This window comes from Nothoprocta perdicaria, unplaced genomic scaffold, assembly GCF_003342845.1.
Source record: "Nothoprocta perdicaria isolate Ctin4 unplaced genomic scaffold, notPer1 scaffold_429, whole genome shotgun sequence".
Lineage (NCBI taxonomy): Eukaryota > Metazoa > Chordata > Aves > Tinamiformes > Tinamidae > Nothoprocta > Nothoprocta perdicaria.
The window spans coordinates 250,114-274,567 of record NW_020455676.1 but is presented as its reverse complement, the minus strand read 5'-3'; the positions used below and the strand labels follow the sequence as shown (position 1 = coordinate 274,567).

Below are 24,454 nucleotides of genomic sequence, written 5' to 3'. Positions count from 1 at the left end.
GCCAGCCCCCTCCTCCTCACTGCTTCCCTTGAGATATTTATACACCCTGATCAGGTCCCCCCTCAGCCTTCTCTTCTCCAGGCTGAACAGGCCCAGCTCTCTCAGCCTTTGCTTATAGGGCAGATGTTCCAGGCCCCTGATCATCCTGGTAGCCCTGTGCTGGACTTTCTCCAGCAGCTCCACATYCCTCTTGTMCTGGGSAGCCCAGAACTGGACACAGTCTCCAGATGTGGCCTCACCAGGGCTGTGTATAGGGGGACGATCACCTCTCTCGACGTGCTGGAGACACTCTTCTTAATGCACCCCAGGATCCTGTTGGCCTTCTTGGCTACCAGGGCACACTGCTGCCTCATGCTCATCTTGTCATCCACCATGACACCKAGGTYCCTCTCTGCGGGGCTGCTCTCCAGCAGGTCCACCCCTAATCTGTACTGGTGTCCAGGGTTATTCCTCCCCAAGTGCAGGACCCTGCACTTGCCCTTGTTGAACTTCATGAGATTTCTTACTGCCCACTTGTCCAGTCTGTCCAGGTCCCTCTGGTTGGCAGCGCAGCCCTCAGGGCTATCAGCTACTCCACCCAGTTTGGTATCATCAGCGAACTTGCTGAGGGAGCACTCCAGCCCTTCATCCAGGTTGTTAATGAATAAGTTGAACAGGACCAGACCAAGGACTGACCCCTGGGGGACACCGCTAACTATGAGTCTCCAACTGGACTCTGTGCCACTGACTACCACACTCTGTACCCTGCCACTGAGCCAATTCCTAATCCACCTCCCTGTCCACTCGTCTATCCCACACCTTTGGAGCTTGCCCAGGAGGATGCTGTGAGGTGTCAAAAGCTTTGCTCAAGTCCAGTAAGGCTTAGCTAGTTGAAAAGAGCAAAATGAGGCTGAAAAAGAAGCCCAAATTAGCAGGTATTTTGTCTGCAATGGGAAAAAAGCACAAATTGTGCAGACATGTCCCTGCTGGAGCAGAGGGGTTGGACTAGATGATCTCTAGAGGTCTCTCCCAATCTCAACCATTCTGTGTTTCTGTGTGTGATTCTGTGAGTGACATTTGCTCAGAGAAGCCTGTCCTAACTTGTCAACACTTTTCCCTCTTTGAACAGTCCCTGAAACTAAGAGGAAGCAAATGTCCAACAGTAGTTCCCTAAATGAGTTCCTCCTCCTGGCTTTTGTGAACACGTGAGCTACAACTCTGTAATTTCTCACTCTTCCTGGGCCATGCCTCCCTGGGCCATCACCACCATATCCTGTGATCACCATATCTCCACACACTCATCTTCTTCTTCCTTCTCAGCCTCTCCTTATGTGACCTTGGCACATCTCTGCCACTATTCTGAAATCCGTGGCCAATTCCCTGTTGCACTGCAGGGCCATTTCCTACTTGGGATGTGCTGCCCAGGTCTTTTTAGTTGCACTTTTCATTTCAGCTGAATGTTCTTTTCTCATACTAATGGCCTACAATCACTCCTCAATTCAGTCTCACACTTCTGGGCCTTGGCTCCATCTCCACCACTGTCCCTAAATCCATGGCCAATTCCCTCTGGGGAAAGAGGGCCATTTCTTACTTGGGATGTGCTGCCCAGGTCTTTTTAGTTGCACTTTTCATTTCAGCTGAATGTTCTTTTCTCATACTAATGGCCTACAATCACTCCTCAATTCAGTCTCACACTTCTGGGCCTTGGCTCCATCTCCACCACTGTCCCTAAATCCATGGCCARTTCCCTCTGGAACACCATAGAATCATAGAATTTCCTTTATGGTTAGGAAAAAAACCTTTAAGCTCATCAAATTCAACAGCAAACACCTCAACACTATACCTGGTAAACCAGGTGTCTAAGTGCCTTATTGACACATTTCTTGAACACCTCTGGGGACTTTGCCTCCACCACTTCCTTGGGCAGCATGTTCCAATGCTTGATTACTCTTTCCATGCAGAAATATTTCCTAATATCTATCCTGAACCTCCCATGGTGCAATTTGAGGCCATTTCCTCCTGTCCTATCAGCAGTTATTCTGGAGCAAAGATGGACCYCAAGYCACTACAACGTCCTTCCAGGTAGTTGTAAAGAGCAATAAGGTCTCCYGGAGTCTCCTCTTCTCCACACTAAATAATCCCAGCTCCCTCAGCTGCTCCTCAGAAGATCTATATTCCATACACCAGCTTYATTGCCCTCCTTGAGACATACTCCAGCACCCCCATGCCTTTCTCATAGTGAGGGACCCAAAACTGAACACAGTATTCAAGGTGTGGCCTCATCAGTGCTGAGTACAGGAGGACAATCATTTCCCTAGTCTGAATGGCTACACTGTTTCTGATGCAAGTCAGGAGGCTGTTGGCCTTCTTGTCCACTTGGGTATACTGCTGACTCATGTTCAGTCAGCTGTCAACCAACATCCCCAGATCCTTTCCTACTGTTCATTTCATTGTTGTTGTTCCTCATACAGTTGGTCTCAGCCCATTGATTCAGCCTGTCCAGATCCCTCTGCAGAGCCTTCCTACCCTCAAGGAGGTCAACTCTTCCACCCAGCTTGGTGCTGTCTGGAAATTTGCTGAGRGTGCACTCAATCCCCTCTTCCAGATCGTAGATAAAGGTATTAAAGAGGACTGGCCCTGACACTGACACCTGAGAAACACCGCTCATGACCAGTCATCAGCTGAATTTAACTCCATTCACCACCACTCTCTGGACCCATCCATCCAGACAGCGCTTCACCCAGCAAGAAATACACCCATCTAAGCCATGAGCTGCAAGCTTTTTCAGGAGAGGACAGTGGAAGACTGTCAAAGGCCTTTCTATAGTCTCAGTGGATCATGTTCACATCCATTCTCATCCACTAGGCATTCACATGCTGTGTAATCATCCTCAAGATGACTCTGCTCCATTGCTTTCCCCATACATACCTTAGTCAGGCTGACAGGCCTGTAGTTTCCAGTTCACATTCAGTGAAAAACATGTACTGGATCTAGACATACCTGAATACAGTCTGAGCCATTWGAAAWGTCCTGAGATTGCTCAGAGCATCATCCATGGCCAAAGAGCCCTTGCTAGGGTCTTTTCAGATGCAARGGTGTCCATCCAGGTGGTTTGCAACTCACCCTGACCACAATGGCCAGTGTAGAGTCACCCCATGGCCCTGGGGTCATCACCAATGCACTCAGTGAGGCAAGTCTTTCGGAGGAGCAGGGATGTCCATGGGGAAGGCAAAAAGAGAGTCAGCATTCTTTTTTGTTGTATCTAAAGGAGGTCTTAGCCCTTCACTCCTAGCCAGGAACATATTGTATGCGTTCTAGCTGTCCACATCCAGGTGCCAAGCAGTATTTCTGTGGCCTTAGTATCAGGACTTTCTCCTCAAGGCATCTACAAAACAACCAGAAGCAATGGGAGAACTGTGCCCTTCTGGAGGGCAGCTTGCAGGGGAATAGCCAAATTTTCTAAAGATGGTGTGTCCTGAAGAGGGATTTGGTTCATTCCTCTCCCCACTCATTACCCAGGGCTGCAGATCTTAGCAGAGGACTTGGGCACTTCATTGTTGAGGACATGTTTGTTTGACAGTACCCACAGAATCAGTGCCTGAACTACATCTGAAATCGCCCTTCCAGAGAGACCATAGGAAGAACAARCGTAGGATGGAGAGGTGGGAAACACAGAACAGTAGCATGATATTTTTGTCATGAGAAGAAGGCACACAGATAGACTTCCAGGAGTTCCTCCACTCATGGATTCATCCAGACTGGTGGAGCAGTTCTGCAGATCCCCAATTCTATCTGAGAATCCACTAGCCTGTTGCCATAGAGTGGAAGGGATAGAATTAACAGCACCAAGTGATGAACAACCATTGAAATGAAATTCCCTGTTTGAGGTGGCAGGAGAACCCTTCTCCGGCCCACCTCACCCCTACAAGTCACTACATTCAACAGATATGAGACCCTAGAAGTTGGGGACCAGACAAATGAGGCCACTGACCAAGATGAATGTAGGAGGCTGTCTACAGAGAGGCAGTCAAGTCCGTGCCTTAGGATTGCTCCCCTTAAGGAGAAAAGGAGCACCTGGAAGAAGTGGCTAGCATTTGTTGTGGGTGACTCCCTGCTGCAGGGCACGGCGGCACCAATCTGTAGACTGGACCCCTTATACAGAGAGATCTGTTGCCTTCCAAGGACTTGAATAAAAGATGTTGCAGAGAGGCTGACAAGGCTTGTCCAGGAGTCTGACTATTATCTGCTGTTACTGTTTCATGTGGGCACTAATGACATCATGGGGAAACTGAGCAACATAAAATGGGATTTCAGAGCCCTAGGGAGGACCATCAAAGGTCTAGGAGCCCAGGTGGTTTGGTGTTCTCCTCTATCCTGCCAATGAGGAGAATGGATTCAAGGAGGAGATGGCAAGTACTTCAGGTTAACAACAGGCTTCAACACTGGTCTTGTCAGCAAGATTTTGGCTTCCATGACCATGGGACTTTGAGGACCACCAGCTAGTGGACTACCAGCTAGTGGGGAATGATGAGAGCCACTTCAGCAAGAGGGGCATATGTGTCTTTGCCAAAAGGCCGACCAACCTCATTAGGAGGGCTGTAAACTAGGCAAGAAGAGGGAAGGGGAGTGTGACATAAACAGGGCAAACAGTGTCATGCAGYCAAAGTCAGAAGGTGCCCAGCAGTAGCAGTATGATAGTGGGGAAGTGAGTATACGATATGATTATAGAGAGTCCTCTTTCATGCCTCCCAGGAAACCTCTAGGCTCAAATACCTCCCTTAAATGCCTGTACACCAATGCACGAAGCATAGGGAACAAACAGGATGAACTGGAGGTATGTGTGCAGTCCCAGCATCATGATCTTATCAGAATTACAGAGACACGGTGGCATAGTTCACACAACTGGAGGACAGGTCGGGAAGGCGAGGTGGTGGAGTTGCTCTTTATGTCAGAGAGCAATTGGAATGCAAAGAGCTCAACCTGGGAGTGAATGATGAACAAGCTGAGAGCTTGTGGGTAAGGGTTAAAGGGCAGGCTAATGTGGAAGACACTGTGGTGGGTGTCTGCTACAGGCCACTTGACCAGGAGGAGGAGGTTGACAAGGCTTTCTACAGGCAGCTGGAACTTGCCTTACAGTCACAGGCCCTGATTCTCATGGGAGACTTCAATTACCCTGATAACAATTGGAATGACACAGCGAGGCACAAACAGTCCTGGAGATTTCTGCAGTGCTTTGGTGATAACYTTTTGATGGAGGTTGTGGAGGAGCCTACAAGGAGAGGTGGGYTACTGGAGCTCATACTAACAAACAGAGAGGGACTTGTTGGAGATAGGAAGGTAGAGGGTAGCCTTGGCTGCAGCAATCATGAGTTGGTGGAACTTAGGATCCAACAAGGGCGCAGGGCTGTAAGTGGCCTTGTAACCATGGGCTTCAGCAGGGCTGACTTTGGCCTCCTCAGGGACCTCCTTGGAAGAATCCCATGGACTAGGACTCTAGAAGGAAACGGGGACAAGAGAGTTGGTTAGTTTTCAAGCAACACTTCCTCCACTCTCAGCAATGGTGCATCCCTCTGAGTAAGAAGTTAGTTAGCGGGGGCAGGAGGCCTGTGTGGATGAGCAGGGAGCTCCTGGCAAAACTCAAGCAGAAGAAAGCAGTATACAGAATACAGGCTGACAGGAAGTAGTGGAAGAAAGGACAGGCCCCTTGGGAGAAATACAGGAATGCTGTCAGGGAATGCAGGGATGCAACAAAGAAAGCTAAGGCTTGCTTGGAACAAAATCTGGCAAGGGATGTTAAAAATAAGAGTCAGAATGGACTCACCAAGGGCAAATCATACTTAACTAACCTGATAGCCTTCTATGATGGAATGACTAGCTGGATAGAGAAGGAGAGAGCAGTGGATGTTATCCATCTGGACATCAGCAAAGCTTTTGACACCATCCCTCGCAGCATCCTCCTTGGCAAGCTCTGAAGGTGTGGGATAGATGAGTGGACAGGGAGGTGGATTGAGCACTGGCTGCATGGCAGAGCTCAGAGAGTGGCGACCAATGGTGCTGAGTCCAGTTGGAGGCCTAAAGCGAGTGGTATCCCCTGGGGTCAGTCCTCGGTCCAGTCCTGTTCAATTTATTCATGAAAAAAATGGATGAAGGGATGGAGTGGTGATGATACCAAACTGGGAGGAGTAGCTGATATCCCAGAAGGCTGCACCACCGTCCAGAGTGACCTGAGCAGACTGGACAACTGGGAGATGACAAATCTCATGAAGTTCAGCAAGGGCCAATACAAGGTCCTGCACTTGGGGAGGAATAATCTCAGACATCAGTCCTGGCTGGGGACTGACCTTCTGGAGAGTGGCTCTGTTAAAAGAGACCGGGGTGTCATGGTGGATGACAAGTTGATCATGAGGCAGCAGTGCGCCGTTGTGGCCAAGAAGGACAATGATATCTTGGCCTTGATGCCTCGATCTGGGTGACAGAGGAATGGAGGAGGTTGTGGAGTCTCCTTCTCTGGAGGTCTTCAAAACYCGCCTGGATGCCAACTTGTGCCACATGCTCTAGGTGTCCCTGCTGGAGCAGGGGGATTGGACTAGATGATCTCTAGAGGCCCCTTACAAACTCAAACATTCTGTGATTCTGTGATTCTGTGAAGTGGAACAGGAGGTAGCAGGGTGCCCTTGTGGCCAAGAAGGCCAACAGGATCCTGGGGTGCATTAAGAAGAGCGTCTCCAGCAGATTGAGAGAGGTGACCATCCCCCTCTACTCAGCCCTGGTGAGGCCACATCTGGAGTATTGTGTCCAGTGCTGGGCTCCACAGTAGAAGAGAGATGTAGAGCTGCTGGAGAGAGTCCAGTGCAGGTCTACGAGGATGATCAGGGGCCTGGAACATCTGCCCTATGATGAAACGGCCACAAACTGAAGCACCAAAAATTCCCCAGGAACTTAAGGAAAAAAAAAATCTTAACAGTGAGGATGACAGAGCATGGAACAGGCTGCCAAGAGAGGTTGTGGAGTCTCCTTCTCTGGAGATCTCCAAAACACACTTGGACGCAATCCTCTGCCACATGCTCTAGGTTACCCTGCGTGTGCAGGGGGGTTGGACTAGATGACCTCGAGAGGTCCCTTCCGACATTAAGGATTCTATGATTCTATGAATTTCTTTCTAGGCAACATGAGGGAAATTGTCCTCTATTGTAGAGTTGTAAGCACAGGGCAGTAGGGAACAAGACTAACGGCCAGGCCAGCTCTCCTTATTCTGCACCAAAGCCAGAGAGGTTCCTTTTCCCTCCCAAGAATCAGAGTTGTTCATTCTGAGTGCAGTAGCTGTGCTGAGGATCCTCTATCTCTTCATGGTAAACTCATCTAGCACAAACCACAGCTCAAGCTATGGAGAATGGTGACTGCCCTATTGAGATGGGGAGACATGAAATGTATATGATTACAGGGGATTATGTGAAAATTTTCTTCAAAGAAGTCTGTTCTAACTACTCAACCTCTCTTCTTCCTTGGAACATCCCCCTGGGCCCCAAGGCTCAGCAAGAAATAAGGTCAGTGACCTTATTTCTCTCCCTTGACTAGAAAGGGAAGTCYACACAACTGTATTCAGCAGAGACCTTTGCACTGAAGGCATCTAGCATTAGGTGAGGTCAGCCTCGTCCTTGTAGCTGCTCAAAACTGAAAACTGGTCGCCCTATTTCCCTCTACCATTTGAAAGAGCTCGACACCTCAAGGTGTGAATTGTTCCATGCAAAGAGTAAGGAGTATTTTTAGGGTCCTGAGCTCTGTGTGATGCAGAAAAATATGATTTTTAATGGTGTAGACCTGACTATAACAGAAATATTTAGAAACTTACAATACAAGTGAAACAAGAAAGACATTTAAAAAAAAAAAAAGCAAAAAGTAATTTACACTTTTCATCTCTTAATAGTCGGTGGTCTTATAGTCCTCCTTGTTTTTTATTTTTTTCTTTTTATTTTGTCCTGYTTTTTGGAAGGATTATTTTCTAAGGAAAGTGATTTTCATAACTGGGTTGGCAAGCAGTTACAGGGAGACCAATATCTAGTGCCCTGTTCCCTTCTTCTAAGCTTCTGTTAGTTTTTCCAAGAGTCTCCAGTTTCCCCCTGGTGAGAGCTGTGGGAGCTGCTGTCTGAGGATGCTCCCAGCTTCTCCCCATTCGAGTTGCAGTTACCAGCAGTTTGCATTCCTTTACCTCACATGCCAAAAGGAAGAATATCAAGACTCTGAGATAAGGCCTGCTTGGGCACCAGGACCTTGAGAGACAAAACCTCACACTGCTGTGGCAGCATTAATTACCAACATTTGGAATTATCTTCTTTTCGCCAGGTCATTGAGAGATACCTGCTTTCACTGTTGAGGTGGTGTTGATCATTGTGGAATGGAATTAATTCCTTCTTACACCTCCTTGGGCCCACCGCTGCAAGAGGAAAGCAGCTAYTCAGTCACACACTGGGGAGTTGAGCCACCCTCCATGCCCATGACTGTGGGCATGATTACCGTAACAATGATGGAGGACTCCACCTCCTCCATTCCCTGAAGTGTATAAGTAGGGTGGCCCCAGAGGCCCTTTTGGCTTTTGGGCTTTCTGTGGGAGATAGTGGGTCTGCCAGCTTGTGGAAGCCTTCTGGGCAGGGTTACCTGCCTGCAGTTACTTTCCTGAGATTGAAGGTATGTTGGCCACTGAGGTAACTTGYGGATAAGATCTGTCTGAATTGGTTTGCCTAGTTCATTCTTTTGGGTAGTTACATTTAGCATAAACTGTCTAGCTTTGTGTGTTTACTAAGTATCTACCCTTAGCATAAATTCTACTGTAGTTAGAAACTAAGTCTTCTAGTTGAGCTAATTTTCTGTTATTAAAAATTGTTACTTTGCACCATTGTAACTTGTGTAGTAAATCTTTGTCTTTGAAACAAGTTGTGGAGTCCTAGAAAATCTCCTTCTGTTCCTGCCCTCCCTTGCACCACAGAAAACCCCCACAGTCTGGGACTTTAAAAATAGTCAGTCTAGATGAACTGCACACAGCATCAAGCTAGGAAAACATGGTTCATGTAGAGTATCTCTTGCTCTACACAAGCACTTTGCCATAAAATGTATTTATATACAAATATATAATATATGTGCATATATACACATATATGTACACATAATATATATATGCATATCCACATACTCATTTTACCTGTCCCTTGTTTGTGTGTTCAGGAACTGCAGAAGACATTTCTAATCATCATATCTTTTTATTCTTGGGAGGATAGGCCTTTTCACCACTGACAAATTATGCTGAGGCAAATCATGTTTGCAGGAGCTTTGTAGAGGCTAGTATTGTGTCCTTGGATGTCTGCTAGACTGAAGGCTGAAAAATTAAAATGTTCCTGATACATTAGCTTGCATTTCTTGATTTATTTCAACACTTATTTAGAAGATACAGTAATGTAAGTGAGACATATGGACTAATCAGGGAAGGCAGAAGATGTCTCTTGTCTTTCAGATGGTATAAATTGTATTTCAAAAGATCAAAAATATATGAGGAGTGTTCTGAAAATGAATGATCAGGGTTCTGAAAATGAATGATCTCATCAAAAACATGCAGGACTAAAGGAGACATTCCTTGACTCAAACAGGTCTGTGCCCTTTCAATTCAATCTTTTCACAGTGCTGTGTCTTTGTCCTGTCTGTTTTAACTGAGAGGAGAGGTAGAGAAGTAAAGTCATTCAGAGACAGAGGGTGGTATCAGTATGTGTAAAAAGTCAATATGAAGATAAAACTCATCACTGAAGTTCTAGTGAAGTAGGTATTGTCCAGAGCCTTTTCTTCCAATTTAAAAAAAAAAAAAAAAAAAAATTAGGGTGTGTTGATTCAATCCATGCTATTCCTTAAGTGACTCAAGATGAATTAAATATGTTGTCTAGCATTTTAAATAAAAAAGCTGTATGGATTTTGTAGCCCTCTGTGACTGCAAGGTGAGCAAATGAGTCAGCTACTGACAGAGACATGTCTAACCCATGAGTGGCTAGACAAGAGAGATTTAATAAAACACTTACTTACTGTCCAAGCTTCATAGATAGCCCCAGGAACCATGTAGATGGGTTGCTGATGAGAGGTTGCTGGAGGCATGGGTCAGACCACTCATTGTTCCTAAGGGCCCCTTAAATCTACTGTTTCTTTACCTTAAATGTGCTAACTTTGACTAGCTACCACCTAAGAAACAGCTAGAGGTTGTTCACAAAACAGACTATGCATGACTGGGGCCCTTGTGGGAATTTGATCAGCTCTGCCGTGCCCTAAGCTGGAAAATCTGCAGAAGCTGCTCAGTCAAAACAGAAACACATGTTCTATGAGGAGAAAGGAGGTTAGAGAGATGCTTGCTCTGCACAGAATTCTACCAAATTTGGGTAGTATTATCATACCAGTAGCCTGTTCCCATGTCGATGCTGGAAAGAGCTTCGTGAGTTCAGTGAAAACTTCCTGAAAGAACTCAGACTGTCTACATGGGGGTAGCACACAGTATTTAAATCTCTCAGTGTTAAGTAAAAATCTCTCTGGGAGCAAGATAACTTTTGCAATTTGGTATTTTGCAGGAGAGAGGATTTTCTTTTGGGGATAGATTTTTCTTTATTGGAAGAACTTTCTGCCCTTGTTGAAAGCCAAAAATTGAGCTGGATACCTGCATAGAACAACAGTTTTCCTTCAACACTATGGCCTATTTCCCTGTGCCAAGCCACAGCAGAGCGAGATCACAGAATCACAGAATATTCAAGGTTGGAAGGGACCTCTAGAGATCATCTAGTCCAACCTTCCTGCTCAAGCAGGCACACCTACAGCATGTGGCACAGGGTGGCATCCAGRTGGGTTTTGAAGTCCTCCAGAGTAGGAGACTCCACAACCTCCCTGGGCAGCCTGTTCCACTGCTCTGTCACCCTCACAGTAAAGAAGTTCCTCCTCACCTGGAGAYGGAACTTCCTGTGTTTCAGCTTATGGCCATTACCCCTYGTCCTATCCCTGGCCACCAATGAAAASAGCTTGTCCCCTTCCTCCCTGCATTCTCCCTTCCTGAAGTTATACATGTCAATCATATCCCCTCCCAGCCTTCTCTTCCCCAGGCTAAACAAGCCCAGTTCCCTCAGTCTCTCCTCATACGAAAGATGTTCCATTCCCTTAATCATCYTKRTWSCTCTYCRCTGGACCCTCTCGAGAAGCTCCACGTCCCTCCTATACTGGGGTGCCCAGAACTGCACACAGTACTCCAGGAGTGGCCTCACCAGAGCTGAGTAGAGGGGCAGAATCACCTCCCTTGACCTGCTGGCAACGCTCCTCCTGATGCAGGCCAGGATCCCATTGGCCTTCTTGGCCACGAGGGCACACTGCTCACTCATGGTTAACTTAGTGTCAACCAGGACTCCCAGGTCCCTCTCCGTGGAGGTGCTCTCCAGCAGGTCAACCCCTAATCTGTACTGACGCCTGGGGTTATTCCTCCCCAGRTGCAGGACCCTGCACTTGTCCTTATTGAACCTCATGAGGTTCCTCTCTGCCCAAYTCTCCAGCCTGTCCAGGTCCCTCTGGATGGCAGCACCCCTCCGGAGTGTGGGCCACTCCACCCAGCTTGGTGTCATCTGCAAACTTGCTCAGGGTGCATTCCGTGCCCTCGTCCAGGTCACTGATGAACAAATTGAACAGCACCGGGCCCAGGACTGACCCCTGGGCGACACCACTGGCCACAGGCCTCCAACTGGACTCAGCCCCATTTATCACCACCCTCTGAGCTCTGCCATCCAGCCAGCCCTCGATCCACCTCACCRTGCACTTGTCTAGTCCACTCGTCTAGATTTGGTTTCCACTATGGGGTTACTTCCCATTGGAGGGTGATTTCATTTTTGAGTAGTGATCAGAAGCAAGATGGAGCTGGAGTTCTGTTCCTGARGCAAAAGAGGCATCAGATCACATGGGGTAGAAGCCCTGGCTCTGCAGCATGTTCCTTTTGGACTGCTGCCTGAGTCAGATGAGAAATACCTGGTCTGCAGCACACTATTTCCGTAGGGTTTCCCCTGCATTGCTGCCACAGCGTCAGATACATGCAGCTACCTAGGACCCTCTGTGAGCAGGAGGCTTCTCAGAAATTACTCCTGTAACTTCTGAAGTCAGTTCATTTACCTATTGAAATTTACCTACCGAAGCTCAGGTGTAACTGAGCACTGGGCTCGTCATTGTGGAATGAGAACTGACAGCTCTGGCCTAAGACCCCGTGACAGGAACAAGTGGAGGATGGCTCCTGGGTGCCTTGTTTACTGCCTTGTGGGATGGGATGGGAGGGGGAAAATAGAGAGAAGATGCTCTTTGATTTGCTCTTGACCAGCAGTGGTCTGATTGAGAGAGGGCTGATGACAAGGGTTTCTCCACCATTCCTGCCACAGCTGTGCTGACCTCAGCCTCTGTCTGGGATTCACTTGTTCACCCTGTAGTCTCTTCCAGGCTGAAAGTTCTAGATCCTGACCACAGCGTTCGCACATACATAAAGAGAAAGTGTGAACAGTTAAGTGTTTAAATATTCTTCTAAATCATACTTGGGATTTCATCTTGTTCCTGTGGAGAAATAAAAAAAAAAAAAAAAAAAAAAAAAAGCTCATTTCCATTAATTTTGTTTATCTTTTAATTATTGTGGAAATTGCCCTCCCCTCAGCACATAATAGATAAACAGAGGTTTATTTGTTTGTTTGTTGGTTTCCTCCTGGGAAACTTGTGGGGKTTTTTTGTTTTGTTTTGTTTTAATTTTCTTGGATTCTATTTGATCTRTTTTATTCACATTTTCTTCCTGAGATTCTGGACTCACTGAAGGGCACCATAAGCATGTCCCAGAATTCTCTTTCAGGAAAGAGAGCTCATCTTCCCGAGATCTCAGGTCAAGAGGAAGTGCAGCTTTCAAAGCTAATGTATTGTCTATGTTTCAGGCTCACTTTGCGCTTTCCTTACCTAAGAAGCTGATTCCACTTTCCTTCATCAAGTTCTGATGTTACCTGCACCTGCCTATGGTCAGCCAGAGGTGACAAATCTTGACTTTGCATGCAGTGAACACTGAGCTGTTTCTATACCCTGAGATCTTACAAGCCCATAGGACAGAATCCARCTGCCAATACTGGACACTCCCAGAAGGAAGAGACCTCAGGAGGGAGAAATTCTATGAACAGGTAATATTTGCTTTTGGTTAYCCCTGTGCAGATCTATTATTCTCTCTAAAGCTGCTGTAGAGTTAAAAAAAAAATCTTATTTGTTTTTCTCTGTCATCTTTCTATCTTTCTTTCTCATTTTAACTTCATGTGAAATGTTAACAAGGGATGTCTGGATTAAATAAGACTATGGTAACAGAGTTCATTCTTTTGGGCTTTCCCAACCTTGCCCAGTTCCAGCCTCTATTCTTTGTGGTGCTTTTGCTTATTTATATGGTGACCCTCCTGGGGAACATCCTCATCATCCTCACCACCATAGTGGATCCTGCCCTTCACAGCCCCATGTACTTGTTTCTCCAGAACTTATCTCTTCTGGATATCTGCTTTACGCTAGTGGTTGTTCCCCAGCTCTTTTCCAACCTCCTTACCGAGAAGAAATCGATCTCTTTCATAGGCTGTATGGCACAGATGTTTTTCTTTTTCTCCTTTGGCACTGTGGAGTGCTTTCTTCTAGCTGCCATGGCCTATGATCGCTATGTTGCTATATGCAACCCTCTGCACTACAGGAACATTATAAACAGAAGGGCCTGTACCCAAGTGCTGCTGGCTCTGTGGCTCTCAGGGATTCCYGTGGGGACGCTGCAGACCGCATGGCTCTTCAGCCTCCCATTCTGTGGACCTAACAAAGTGAACCATTTCTTTTGCGATGGGCCACCAGTGCTRGAGCTGGTGTGTGCAGACACCTCCCTCTTTGAGACATATTCCCTCACAGCCACAGTCATCATTATCATGTCTCCATTTGTGCTGATTCTGGGGTCATACATCTGCATCCTCCACACTGTCCTGAAGATGAACTCTGCAGCAGGGAGGCACAAAGCCTTTTCTACTTGCTCTTCTCATCTCATAGTGGTCACCCTGTTGTATGGCACTGGTATTCTGGCATACATCCAGCCCAGATCTGATTACTCACCAGACATCAAGAAGTTGTTATCTCTTTCGTACACTGTAGTTGCACCAACTTTAAATCCCATAATCTACAGCCTGAGGAACAATGAGGTGAAAGAATCCCTTTGGAGAACCCTGGGGAGGAAAACTGTCATCACTCCTTTTAATATGCATATTCTGTTTTAAACCAGAGTACTACTTGAAATTTGAAAGCTGTTTTTCAGCAAGTATAATCAAATATAAGAAAACTGCATACAAGCAAGCTCTCTTGCCTCCTCCCCATCCTCTCAAAGCTCTCCTACAGCATGTTTTGCTCAGCTGCTCAGTTGGCATGAAGCCTTATGATCATTAACAAATCTCCTGTTCACAGTACTGCTCCTTCCACATCATCATAATTGTCAGAGTGGTCAGGCTTACCAACACTCCTGCTTCTATTGATCCACTCATGTACAGAGGGTAAGAACTCCAAAGCTGAGACTAAAGATTCTGCCCAACTCTGCAGAAACAGAACTACCAACAGTAATTTTCTTGAAGGCAGAGAAAAATACCTTAGCAACTCATGGATAGCAGTGATATCCAGCAACTCTTTTCCAAAGCACTGCTAGACCTCAGGAAACACAAATTTGTTAGTGCAGAGATTGACATAGTGATTCCTGAGGTATACATTTTCTTTCAGTTTATAGCTGTGTCCACACTCGTTAGTTTGGATTGCTCCCTKTTTCTCTCCAAATTCTCCTTTCAAGGCACTTGCTGTTGGATAAATCCAAGATTCCCTTCTCCAGTGGAATTACTGAGGTTACAGCAACAYGGTCCTTGCAGTCTGTTTGCCAGGAGAAGCCTCATTTCTGTGGACAATTGACCTGGACTGGTATATAGGCACTTTACTTGTGGCTGCCTTTGGTCACATCCATTCTACCTAGCCCTTAATTCCTGACTCATGCCTTTTATGCAGATGTTTGTGAGGCTCCCACACAGGCCCCTCAGGCAAACTGAACTGGTCACCACAGTGCTTCTCTGATCATTGGGAGCCACGTAGACCTGTAGATCATCATTATGAGCCTTAACAAAGGGAGACTTTACCTCTCCTTTGATCTCTTTTGGAATGGTAGTGTTCACAGCAGTGCTAAACCCACTGTGCATAAAGTTGTTTTGCCAAAGCTCTTATGATACCAACAAAAATTCCTGCAATCATGAATTAGTCCTCTGTATCTGGTTTAGCTAAAGCCACAACATCACTGGAGCCAACATCTGTTGTTGGTGCTCTATGACCCAAAATGGTTTGGAAAGGTCAAATTTATTAAGAATTATCAAGTTTGTTATGAATTACTCTGCCTTCTGGACATGACCACTGAAATTGGAATACATTTTCCTAATTGATTCTGTTTGTGCAGATGTTTTAAGTGAGTTTAAGGTATGCACACAGTCAAGACATGAGGGTGGCTGAGATTATAAAACTTGCTGGCATATTCTTGGAGGACTGAGTTGGGTAGAGGGAACCAGTCCTGGTGAAATCTGATCAGATCYGTTCATCAGGCTCTGCAATGCTCTGATGAACATTAAGCTAACCACTGAACTACTTATGGAGCGACCTAATTGTCTCAGGTATGATCAAGAATCCAAGCAATGCAGATGATTAGGGAARCAGGGTACTGGGGAAGAAAAGAAATAAACAAGAAATATCTGTAATATATGGATTCCAGCATTCCAGGGGCCAGTTTCACATCCAGCAGCAGGATTTGAAGAATTGTAAAGGTTTTGAGCATAAATCAATAAGCTTGACTACATCACTGTGCTGCATATTGAGAAGAGCACTGTACTGGATAGTAATACTGTCTAATAAATCTTCTCCATTCTTATGCAGACTTATTTCCCTTCTAAGGAAAGGAAATAAGAAGGGATTTCAAAGGATACAAGAAAAAAGGTAGTAATTAAGTCTGATGAGTAATGGGTAGGGGGGAACATATTATCAAGCAAAGGTGAGRAAAAAAAAAATCTAAGCTGTGGCTGTCCTGGATTTCAAAACATGAAAATCTGGAAAAGTACAAAGGCGCTTGCATCAGCTAAAAGGATCTACTACTTTGTATGTCAATGTTTTCACACAATGAAACAATGGGAATTTTGAGGAAGTGTATGAATCTCYGAAGGAGAGGAAATACTGGCAGGCCCTTCAGCTTGCATTATCACTGCTCTGTCTGTCATGCTGTGAATGTTATCTCAATTATCTCCCACATATTTTCACCTGCCCTGAATAAACATAATTTTTAAGGTCCTCCACATATCAGACTGTCAGGAAAAATGCACTTCACACTGTTTTCAAGTCTGCATTCCTCTACTGACTCTTTATCCACTCAGATACMTCTCAGCTCTCTGGCTGCAGTTTCGAGCACAAGAGTGTCAGTCAGGTGTCTAATTGTTTCTTTAGCCAACTCCTTAGTGGTGTTTCCATAGAGCCTTTCCTACCTCTCTATCTGCTTGGAATATTTTAAGGAATGTTATCCCTTGAATAAAGTGGATATCACTGAGGGCAGCTCGGACTTAACACATACTTCAGGAGTGCGTTTTATTTTTCCATAGCATATTTTATTTTTGCTTGCCTGCMGTTAAGAAGAATGCTCCTGTGTCTGCCATTAATTCTCCAAGGAAAGCAGGAGGAAATTGGTGCATAGGAGCTGGAACATTCAGTTACAGACTTGAGTGGAGAAAGTTGGGATTTTAACAGGAGTACTTTAAGTCCCCAGTGGCTGAAGAGGGAAATTGTAGGGTTGAAGAGGAGAGGAGGAAGGTTGTCCATACAGGTCTCTCATCAAACATATCRCTTTCCCTATAAGTTTAGATCTCATTAGGAGACACATTGGATTTGTATACATTTGAGAATGTGGATATCACTTATTTTATAATGGGAAGAATAAAGAAAGCTTAAAAATCAGACATCTTTCACTTTCAAGTGCTCACTGAATGCTTGCACTTTTAAATATTTTCTTGAAATATTTCCATGTTTCCACACAAGAACTGAAGGACTGAAGAAAATYATGGGTAATTATGGGAAATTATGGAAAGCAACATGGCTCTTCAGGGTTGTATATTTAATGATCCCTCCAATATGCTGGGATCTGAAGCCATGTACTTCAGATGTTGAGAGGAGGCTAAAAAACACACTTGAGAAGCTAAAATCAGATGTAAATTCTAAAGTTTCTTGGAGCATTAATGGGTCCCACTGAGATCCRTTACAAAAGAACTCTTCCCTTAAGYTGATCAGTGCAGAAAGTTGGAGGGACTGATGGCAGGCAGGGGAAGCAGCTAGGTAATATGTCACTAATAGAAATCCTGATCTAGAATGGCCCCAGGAGAGACCCCTGAAGCATTCAGTTCGTAAGCAGTCACCAAGTAAAGTGGGACACCATTAACCACTACCATTTGAGTCCAAATTGTCCAGCTTTTCACCCATTTAGAACTTCACTCACCTATACTGCAAAATTGTAACTTGGACACAGAGATGTTGTGGGAGAGCATGGTGAAAGCCTTGCCAGAGTCAAAGTAGATGGCATCCACTGCTCTCCCTCTTCCATGAAGCTGATCATTTCATCCCAGAAGTTGGAGGGAAGCTGACCAGTCAATACTTCTTGAAATCATCCTCCCTGACGATTTTGAAGATGGATGCAACATTTGCCTGGCTCCAGGCTTTGTGCTTCCTCTCATTTTCATGACCATTCAAAAAGTGGCATCAWAATCATGTCAGTTAATTCTCTCTGYACCCTCAAATATACCCCATCTGGGCACATAGGTATATAGGTTGAGGCTTYTGAGCCTTCGGCATATATGTAATATTCTCCTTGTTTATTTTGTATTATTAATGTAGCTGTGGAAGATCTGCTTGCTACCTGCAATGTCCCTTCCCTATATCAAATCTAGGTGAGCTTTGGCTAGGTCACCACTAGTCTTCCACACCTGGATATGTTTCCACTTCCCTTGTTTGCATGCTATACCACTGTCACCTCCAGTCTTTGCCCTTTTCACACTGAAGCTCAGTCAGTGGTTGCTTTCTTCCTACCAAGCCAGTTTCCTCACACATCTGTTGATTATCCTGAGTTCTGGAATGGACTGTTCTTTTGCCTGAATGAGGTTGTCCTTCAGGAGCTTGTCTGAAGATGCAATGGTCACAAACCGAAATGCAAGAAGACCAGCCTAAATTTGAGGAAAAAGTTCCTGACTGTGAGGTAACAGAGCCCTTCCAACTTCAGTCATTTGGTGATTCTGTGATCTGTTTGAAATCTTGAGCTCCTCTGCCCTAAACCTCTTCCCCATGGGTTTCCAAATACTAGTACCCTGAATAAGCTGAAGTCTAAATACCTGCTTTCTACTTACGCTTCAGGGTCTGTATTCTACTCAATTCTGGATGAGTTYTGTTTTTTACAACTCAACCCCTGTATGGCTGTGAAATACCTCTTCCACAAAACTATATATACTGTGGAGGTGAATTTATACAGAATGGGTGCAAGTGCATTTGCAAGTGCACTTCAATAGCGCAAGAACTTCCCACCAGAATTTCTCCATTTACCAAAAGAAAATGAACAGGAAACATGATTTTTTTGACAACTATCATTTATTTTTCCTTGTCTGATTTCACAGGACAGCTTGGAATATTTCAGTATTTTGTGATGATTCAATGTTGTAAAAAAATGAAATATTACCATTTTCCCTGGGTTAGGATTTAATTTTATGTACTTTGTAGGACTGCAAAATCCAGAAGCCTAAAAGAGGTGAGGTTGCTACAGTTCTGTAACTCTAGATCCAATCTGTATGGAATGTGAGTGGGTAGTCACACACACAAACACATATATGAAATACACAAAAATACATGAATACTGCTGGCCCTATAGTTCAACAGAAACTCTCCACACTCATGCAAAGACAAGCCAGAACACCCTCATATTGTTTCCCTCTCTGGCTAGTCAAGATGAAGGTTATTGGGAAATGCACAATGGGGATCTCTCCAGGAACATGTCTTAGGCCCTYGGGCAGCCTTGGCCATCATCAAATAAACATATAATATAGAATCTACCACCTCTTCACTGACTAGAAATATCAGCTCATACTGACTCTTAACTCCTAACCATACTTGAGGTCATACGAAGGTATACCTAACACAAATGTTATGGTTACGGTAAGAGTGACGCCTCTCTTTGTACAGCRAAAACTGTGATAGGATAAAAAAGTCACCCCAGTTCTTTACATGTAACTTAGTTCAGCTTTCATCAACCATTTCCACAGTGATATGGATGATAGCTTAGTTCCTTCATGATTTAGAAAGTAATAAATTTCATTTTTAGGGTCGTCATAAGAAAATTGTCCATCAGCCAAGGTTGTGGTGTGACTTCTTAAATCGCTACAGGAGCAGAAAAAATTACAGCAAGGTATAATCTAGTCTTCAAAGCACCCCTATGTGAATGAAATACGTATTTCCACACAGAAGTAGTGAGACACAAATTTTTCCTTGACAGACTGCAGTGCCGAAGAAAGCTGTTGACTTAGCAAGCAAATGAACAACAGTCACAGTGGTCCTGCTTAATTCTRTTTGAAGAATGGTGTTTTTCTTCCCACTACTGTCCTTCTATTGCTCTGACTATTGCAAAGAAGTTATGTGATGATGTGCAGAGCAGCTTGTGCTTATCATCTTTCTCAGCACCTCCTTCACTTCTTTGTTCCTTAGACAATAAATCAGAGGGTTCAATGTTGGAGTGAAAACAGCATAAAAGATGGATACTATTTTGTTGAGGTTGAAAGGATGGATCTTCCTGGGCCTGGCATACATGAAGAGAGTGGCTGAGAAAAAGATGATCACCACACTGAAATGTGAGGTACAAGTGGAGATGGCTTTTCTCCTTCCCTGGGCCGAAGGCATGCACAAGACTGTGGACACGATGCAGCCATAGGAGAAAACAATGATCAGCAGAGGTACCAGCAGAATTACAAGGGCCAGTGCAAAGTCCACTGTTTCTGCAAGGGATATGTCAGTGCAAGATAGGTTCAGGACTGGAGATATGTCACAAAAGAAGTGGTTTATGACTTGTGGACCACAGAACGTGAGGCGTGAAATGAAAGACACCTTGACCAAGGAAATAGAGAAGCCTCCTGTCCATGAGAGAATGGACAGCTGACAGCACAGCTTGTGGGTCATGATGGCCGGGTAGCGCAGAGGATGACAGACAGCCAAAAAGCGGTCATAGGCCATCACAGCCAAAAGGACACATTCGGTGCACATGAGGGAAATGAAGAAGTACAGCTGGGTCATGCAGCTGGAGAAGGAGATGCTCTTTGTCTGCGACCAGAATCCAAACAAAAACCTGGGCAGTGTTACAGAGATGTACCACATCTCCAGGAAGGACAAGTTCCCCAGGAAATAATACATTGGCTTATGCAAGCAGTGGTTCCTATTCACCACAAAGATGATGATTGTATTTTCAGTGATTGTCACCATGTAGGTGACTAGAAAGACCAGGAAAAGTACAGTCTGCCCCTGCAGCCCGTAAGAAAATCCCAGAAGAACGAACTCATTGATAGTTGTTTGGTTCTTCATACCATATTGGGTGCCCACTGCTTTCCCTGAAGATGTAAAAACAAAAGAAAAAGCAAATTTAACAGCTCCATAAAATAAGCTTGTGCAAAGAGTTAGGGCACTTAATAAACTGTTTCCTGTAGAAACTTTTTATAATATAGAACCAGCATTTCTTACCAAAAAAAAAGAGATACTAGAAAGACACATTTTTTCCCCTCTGTGACTGTGTTAGCAGGCTTTTGATAACAACACTGGAAGGAAACAATGTTGGAACACCTTTGTAATGCATTTTTATTATCCCATAGGATACAGCTAACATTCACATTGCTGAAAACACCAGCACGAGAAGGTCAGGTAGTGTATAGGTAAATGAGGTCTAAACTCAGAGAGGAATTTCAAATGGAATAGATGTGTTTCAAAAATTGGACTTTCTGAATTTCCTATTARATCATTTTCCATCCCTGTATTTTTCATCAGCAGGAGGGAAAGCCGTAGGTACGATCAGCTATAGAGATTTGTTTCTCTTAGGTTCCTATATTTAGGTATTCACTGTTCATGTCAAAGTCAAACGAGCTGCTTAGTGAATAGAAAGGCAATGGCTCCTCCAGGGGGTTTTGCATCTCCGCTGCCTTAGACAGCTGCCTTAGAATGAGAAGAATAATCGTTCCTTTCCATTCACGGTTAGTTCTAATTTAGACATATAACTATTAGGGGCTTTAAGCTCAATGACATAAAGCATATGTTACTACCACATATTGGCGTGGCAAATATTTTTAAAGTAGATATTGCCTGTTTTCATCAGCTGGGGTTTTTTTGTTTTGTTTTGTTTTGTTTTGTTTTTTGTTCCCTAGATTCCTTACATAATGGAAGTAAATAAACTTAAGGCAAGTGTTGGTAGTCTGGAATACAATCTAGTCTTAGGGTGTATCTCTTCTTAAAATACACCAGATATTTGCATGGCAAAAATTCCCTTTTCTTTCCATGGACATTTTAGCGATCACTGGCTGTGATGTAGATGACTATACTGCAGGGGATTTGAAAAGGAAAAGATCGGGTTGATTGTTCCTGCTTTCAAACAAAAGGAGGACACATAATGCAATTAAAGATGTATCTCATCCCAGTCTACTTGGCTTCCCATTTTACAGCTCATTAATATTTGCAGGCTTGTGGATGCATGAAKGAGAAAAAGATGTGCACAAAAGTAGCATTAGTGTATTTAGATAGCACCATAATCTGTAGCAATTTTATTTCATCACCTACCGGGATAAATAAGGAATGAAAAATGGGACTTGAGAAAAGGAACAGAGGAAATGTTTGGCAGTTTCTGTCTCCAGACAGGAAARTGGATAGGAGACTGTTGCACAGATGACCTTTCAGGACATGGCAGTCCACAKACTTTTTTAAATTCCTGACCTTTGGTCACTTTTCCACAGAAGATGTCCTGGACAAGTTCTGYGATACAACAGGTTTCCTATACAGCRAAACCCTCCGCAGAGAGAACAGGAACAACTGTATAAAATTAGGGAAGAGTAAAAAGTAGCACAGCACCAGTGTTGATGCCCTGGCCTCATATTTGACCCCTATGATGCAATTTCTTCCCCATCTTTTTTATTTATCTCTCCCTAATAAGTTTCTAAGGAAGACCAACTGGAAGAATAGTTGTAGGTTGACAAGTAGCACTTTCTGCAGACTATCAAAAGTAAGACAAGGCATAACAAGGCAGGCACAAACTTACGCATCCATTTTCAGGGAAACATTGATGAAAAGACATTTATCTATTTTTAATATTTTACTAGAATGATCTTTTCTCACCTGGGCATATTCCCTCAGCATGAAGCTGACAGTTATTTGATGAACATGCAAGGGATAATAGAGARTAATTTCTTTTTCTAGTATTTTGCCCAGTGTTTTTAACAATGGTATGATGATTTCTAGATCTCTCTTTATGTTACTGTAAGACAGTAATAAAACCTACTTACCAAATCAGGATTTCCACTTACCCGTTTGACCTTTAAACTCATGCAATGAGCAGTAGATGAGACATAAGTTTTCCAAACTATCTGCCAGGTGTGCTTTAAAGATGTAGGTTTTTCTTTTTTTCTTTGATTTGTTTTCATTTTTAACTTGCTTGTGTTTTGTTTTGTTTTGTTTTGTTTTGTTTTGTTTTGTTTTCCCTGGGAAAGCTTTGCTGGAGCTGGAGTTAAAAATAAGTGATCTACCAATTAGAGAAACGTGGTGGAGGAAAACCTTATATGCTGCTTATTATCTCTGGAGACTAGTTTAGATTTATAATTACACCTAACAGAAGGAGATTCTGAAAAGAGGCAATGTAGCAAGGTCAGGGAAATACACATAATATCAGAAATCAAACAAGTTAGACTTTCTACAAAACACTGAGTGYTCTTTCTCTAACCTATATCAGGAAGATAGGAGCAGGTATCACACTGAAATGGCTAGGATTTAGAACATTATCTTCAATAAGAAGAGGCACTATGAAAAGCATATATATTTTTAATAGTATCTTCTCCAGTTTGCACATCAAACAAATTGTCAGGAGTTCCATTTAGGATCTAAATATTGGTAGCTGTTCAAAGGCGCCTGCCATGTGAGCTTGGAAAGTAGGCTTTGTGTTCCTTTCTTTGTGTTCCATATGTCTTTGTACCCTGATGGACTCAGCATACGTGAGTGCTGAGGGAGGTGGCTAATGCCGTTCCAAGGCATGCCCACCTCGACCCCTGGAGAGGTGATTGGAGCGGCTCATTCTGGCTGCCACTTCCAAGCATATGCCAAACAGGAAGGTGAGCAAGAGCAGTCAGTGCCCATTCACAAGAGGGCAATCCTGCTTAACTAACCTGAGAGCCCTCCACGATGTAATGAATGACTGGCTAGGTACATAAATGGAGAGCAGTAGGTGTTTATCGTCGCTTCACGGAGGCTTTTGGCACTGCCTCTTAAAGGATCTTCATTGACAAAGTGATAAAGTACAGACTAGTCAAGTGGACCACAAGGTGGGCTAAAGATTGGCTCAACTGCKTACATCCAAAGTTTGTGACTGGTGACCCAAAACCCAAATGAAATCAATCAGTGATGAACCTTGGGGTCCATATTGGGGCCAGAACTTTTTAATATCTCCATCTGTGACCTAGATGATGGGACAGGGTCTACCCTCAGCAAGTGTGCAGAAGATAAGAAAGCCGTTGGAGGGTTGATTGACAAGACAGTTGTGCTGTCATTCAGAGATCCTGACAGACTGGAGACATGGGCAGAGAGGAASCTTATGAAGATCAAGAAAGGGAGTCCTACACAACCCGAGGCACCAGTCCAGGCACAGGACCAAAGGACTCAGGAACCACTTTGTAGGGAAGGACATAGGAGTCCTGGGGAGCAAGTGAAACATGGGCCAGCAAACACCCACTTCGCAGCAAAGAAAACCGGCAGAACCTTTGGGTGCATGAGGAAGAGTATTGCCAGCAGATGGAGGCAACACTCTTCCTTCCTCTCTACTCAGCCCTGTTAAGATCATATTTGAAGTAGTGTATCCAGTTCTGTCTTCCTCAGTACAAGAGAGACAGCGGTCAAATCCAGTGAAGAGCCATGAAGATGAATGAAAGGCTTGAGCTTTGGACATAGTGATGAGAAGCTGAGAGAATTGTCCAGCCTCAAGAAGGTCTGGACATACTGTGAATGTGTGCAAATGCCTAGTGGGGGAGAGTTAAGACAATGGAGCCAGAATATGAATCAATTGGTCAATTTGATAGCACAATTTCACCATTTACTTGAGAACAGGATGAATCTAGCTGAGTGT

General features: G+C 44.3%; 2 protein-coding genes across 2 annotated transcripts; one reads left to right on the top strand and one right to left on the bottom strand.

The window, feature by feature from the left end:
• Window positions 1-13,319: 13,319 nt before the first annotated feature.
• LOC112953197 (olfactory receptor 10A7-like) lies at window positions 13,320-14,282 on the top strand. Its single transcript, XM_026046209.1, has one exon. The coding sequence runs from the start codon at window positions 13,320-13,322 to the stop codon at window positions 14,280-14,282; it is 963 nt and encodes a 320-aa protein (XP_025901994.1).
• A 5,574-nt stretch (window positions 14,283-19,856) lies between these two features.
• LOC112953207 (olfactory receptor 6B1-like) lies at window positions 19,857-20,670 on the bottom strand. Its single transcript, XM_026046223.1, has 2 exons — window positions 20,065-20,670; window positions 19,857-19,916 (listed from the first exon to the last, which is right to left on the bottom strand). Exons 1-2 carry the CDS (start codon window positions 20,668-20,670, stop codon window positions 19,857-19,859), a joined length of 666 nt encoding a protein of 221 aa, XP_025902008.1.
• Between the last annotated feature and the right edge of the window lie 3,784 nt (window positions 20,671-24,454).

Excerpts from the sequence above, each read along its gene's own strand:
- LOC112953207 (XM_026046223.1), bottom strand. The coding sequence starts at position 20,670 with ATGAAGAACCAAACAACTATCAATGAGTTCGTTCTTCTGGGATTTTCT. Across the intron at positions 19,917-20,064 it reads TGGACTTTGCACTGGCCCTT|CCACTCTCTTCATGTATGCC; the intron begins GTAATTCTGCTG and ends TCTTTTTCTCAG.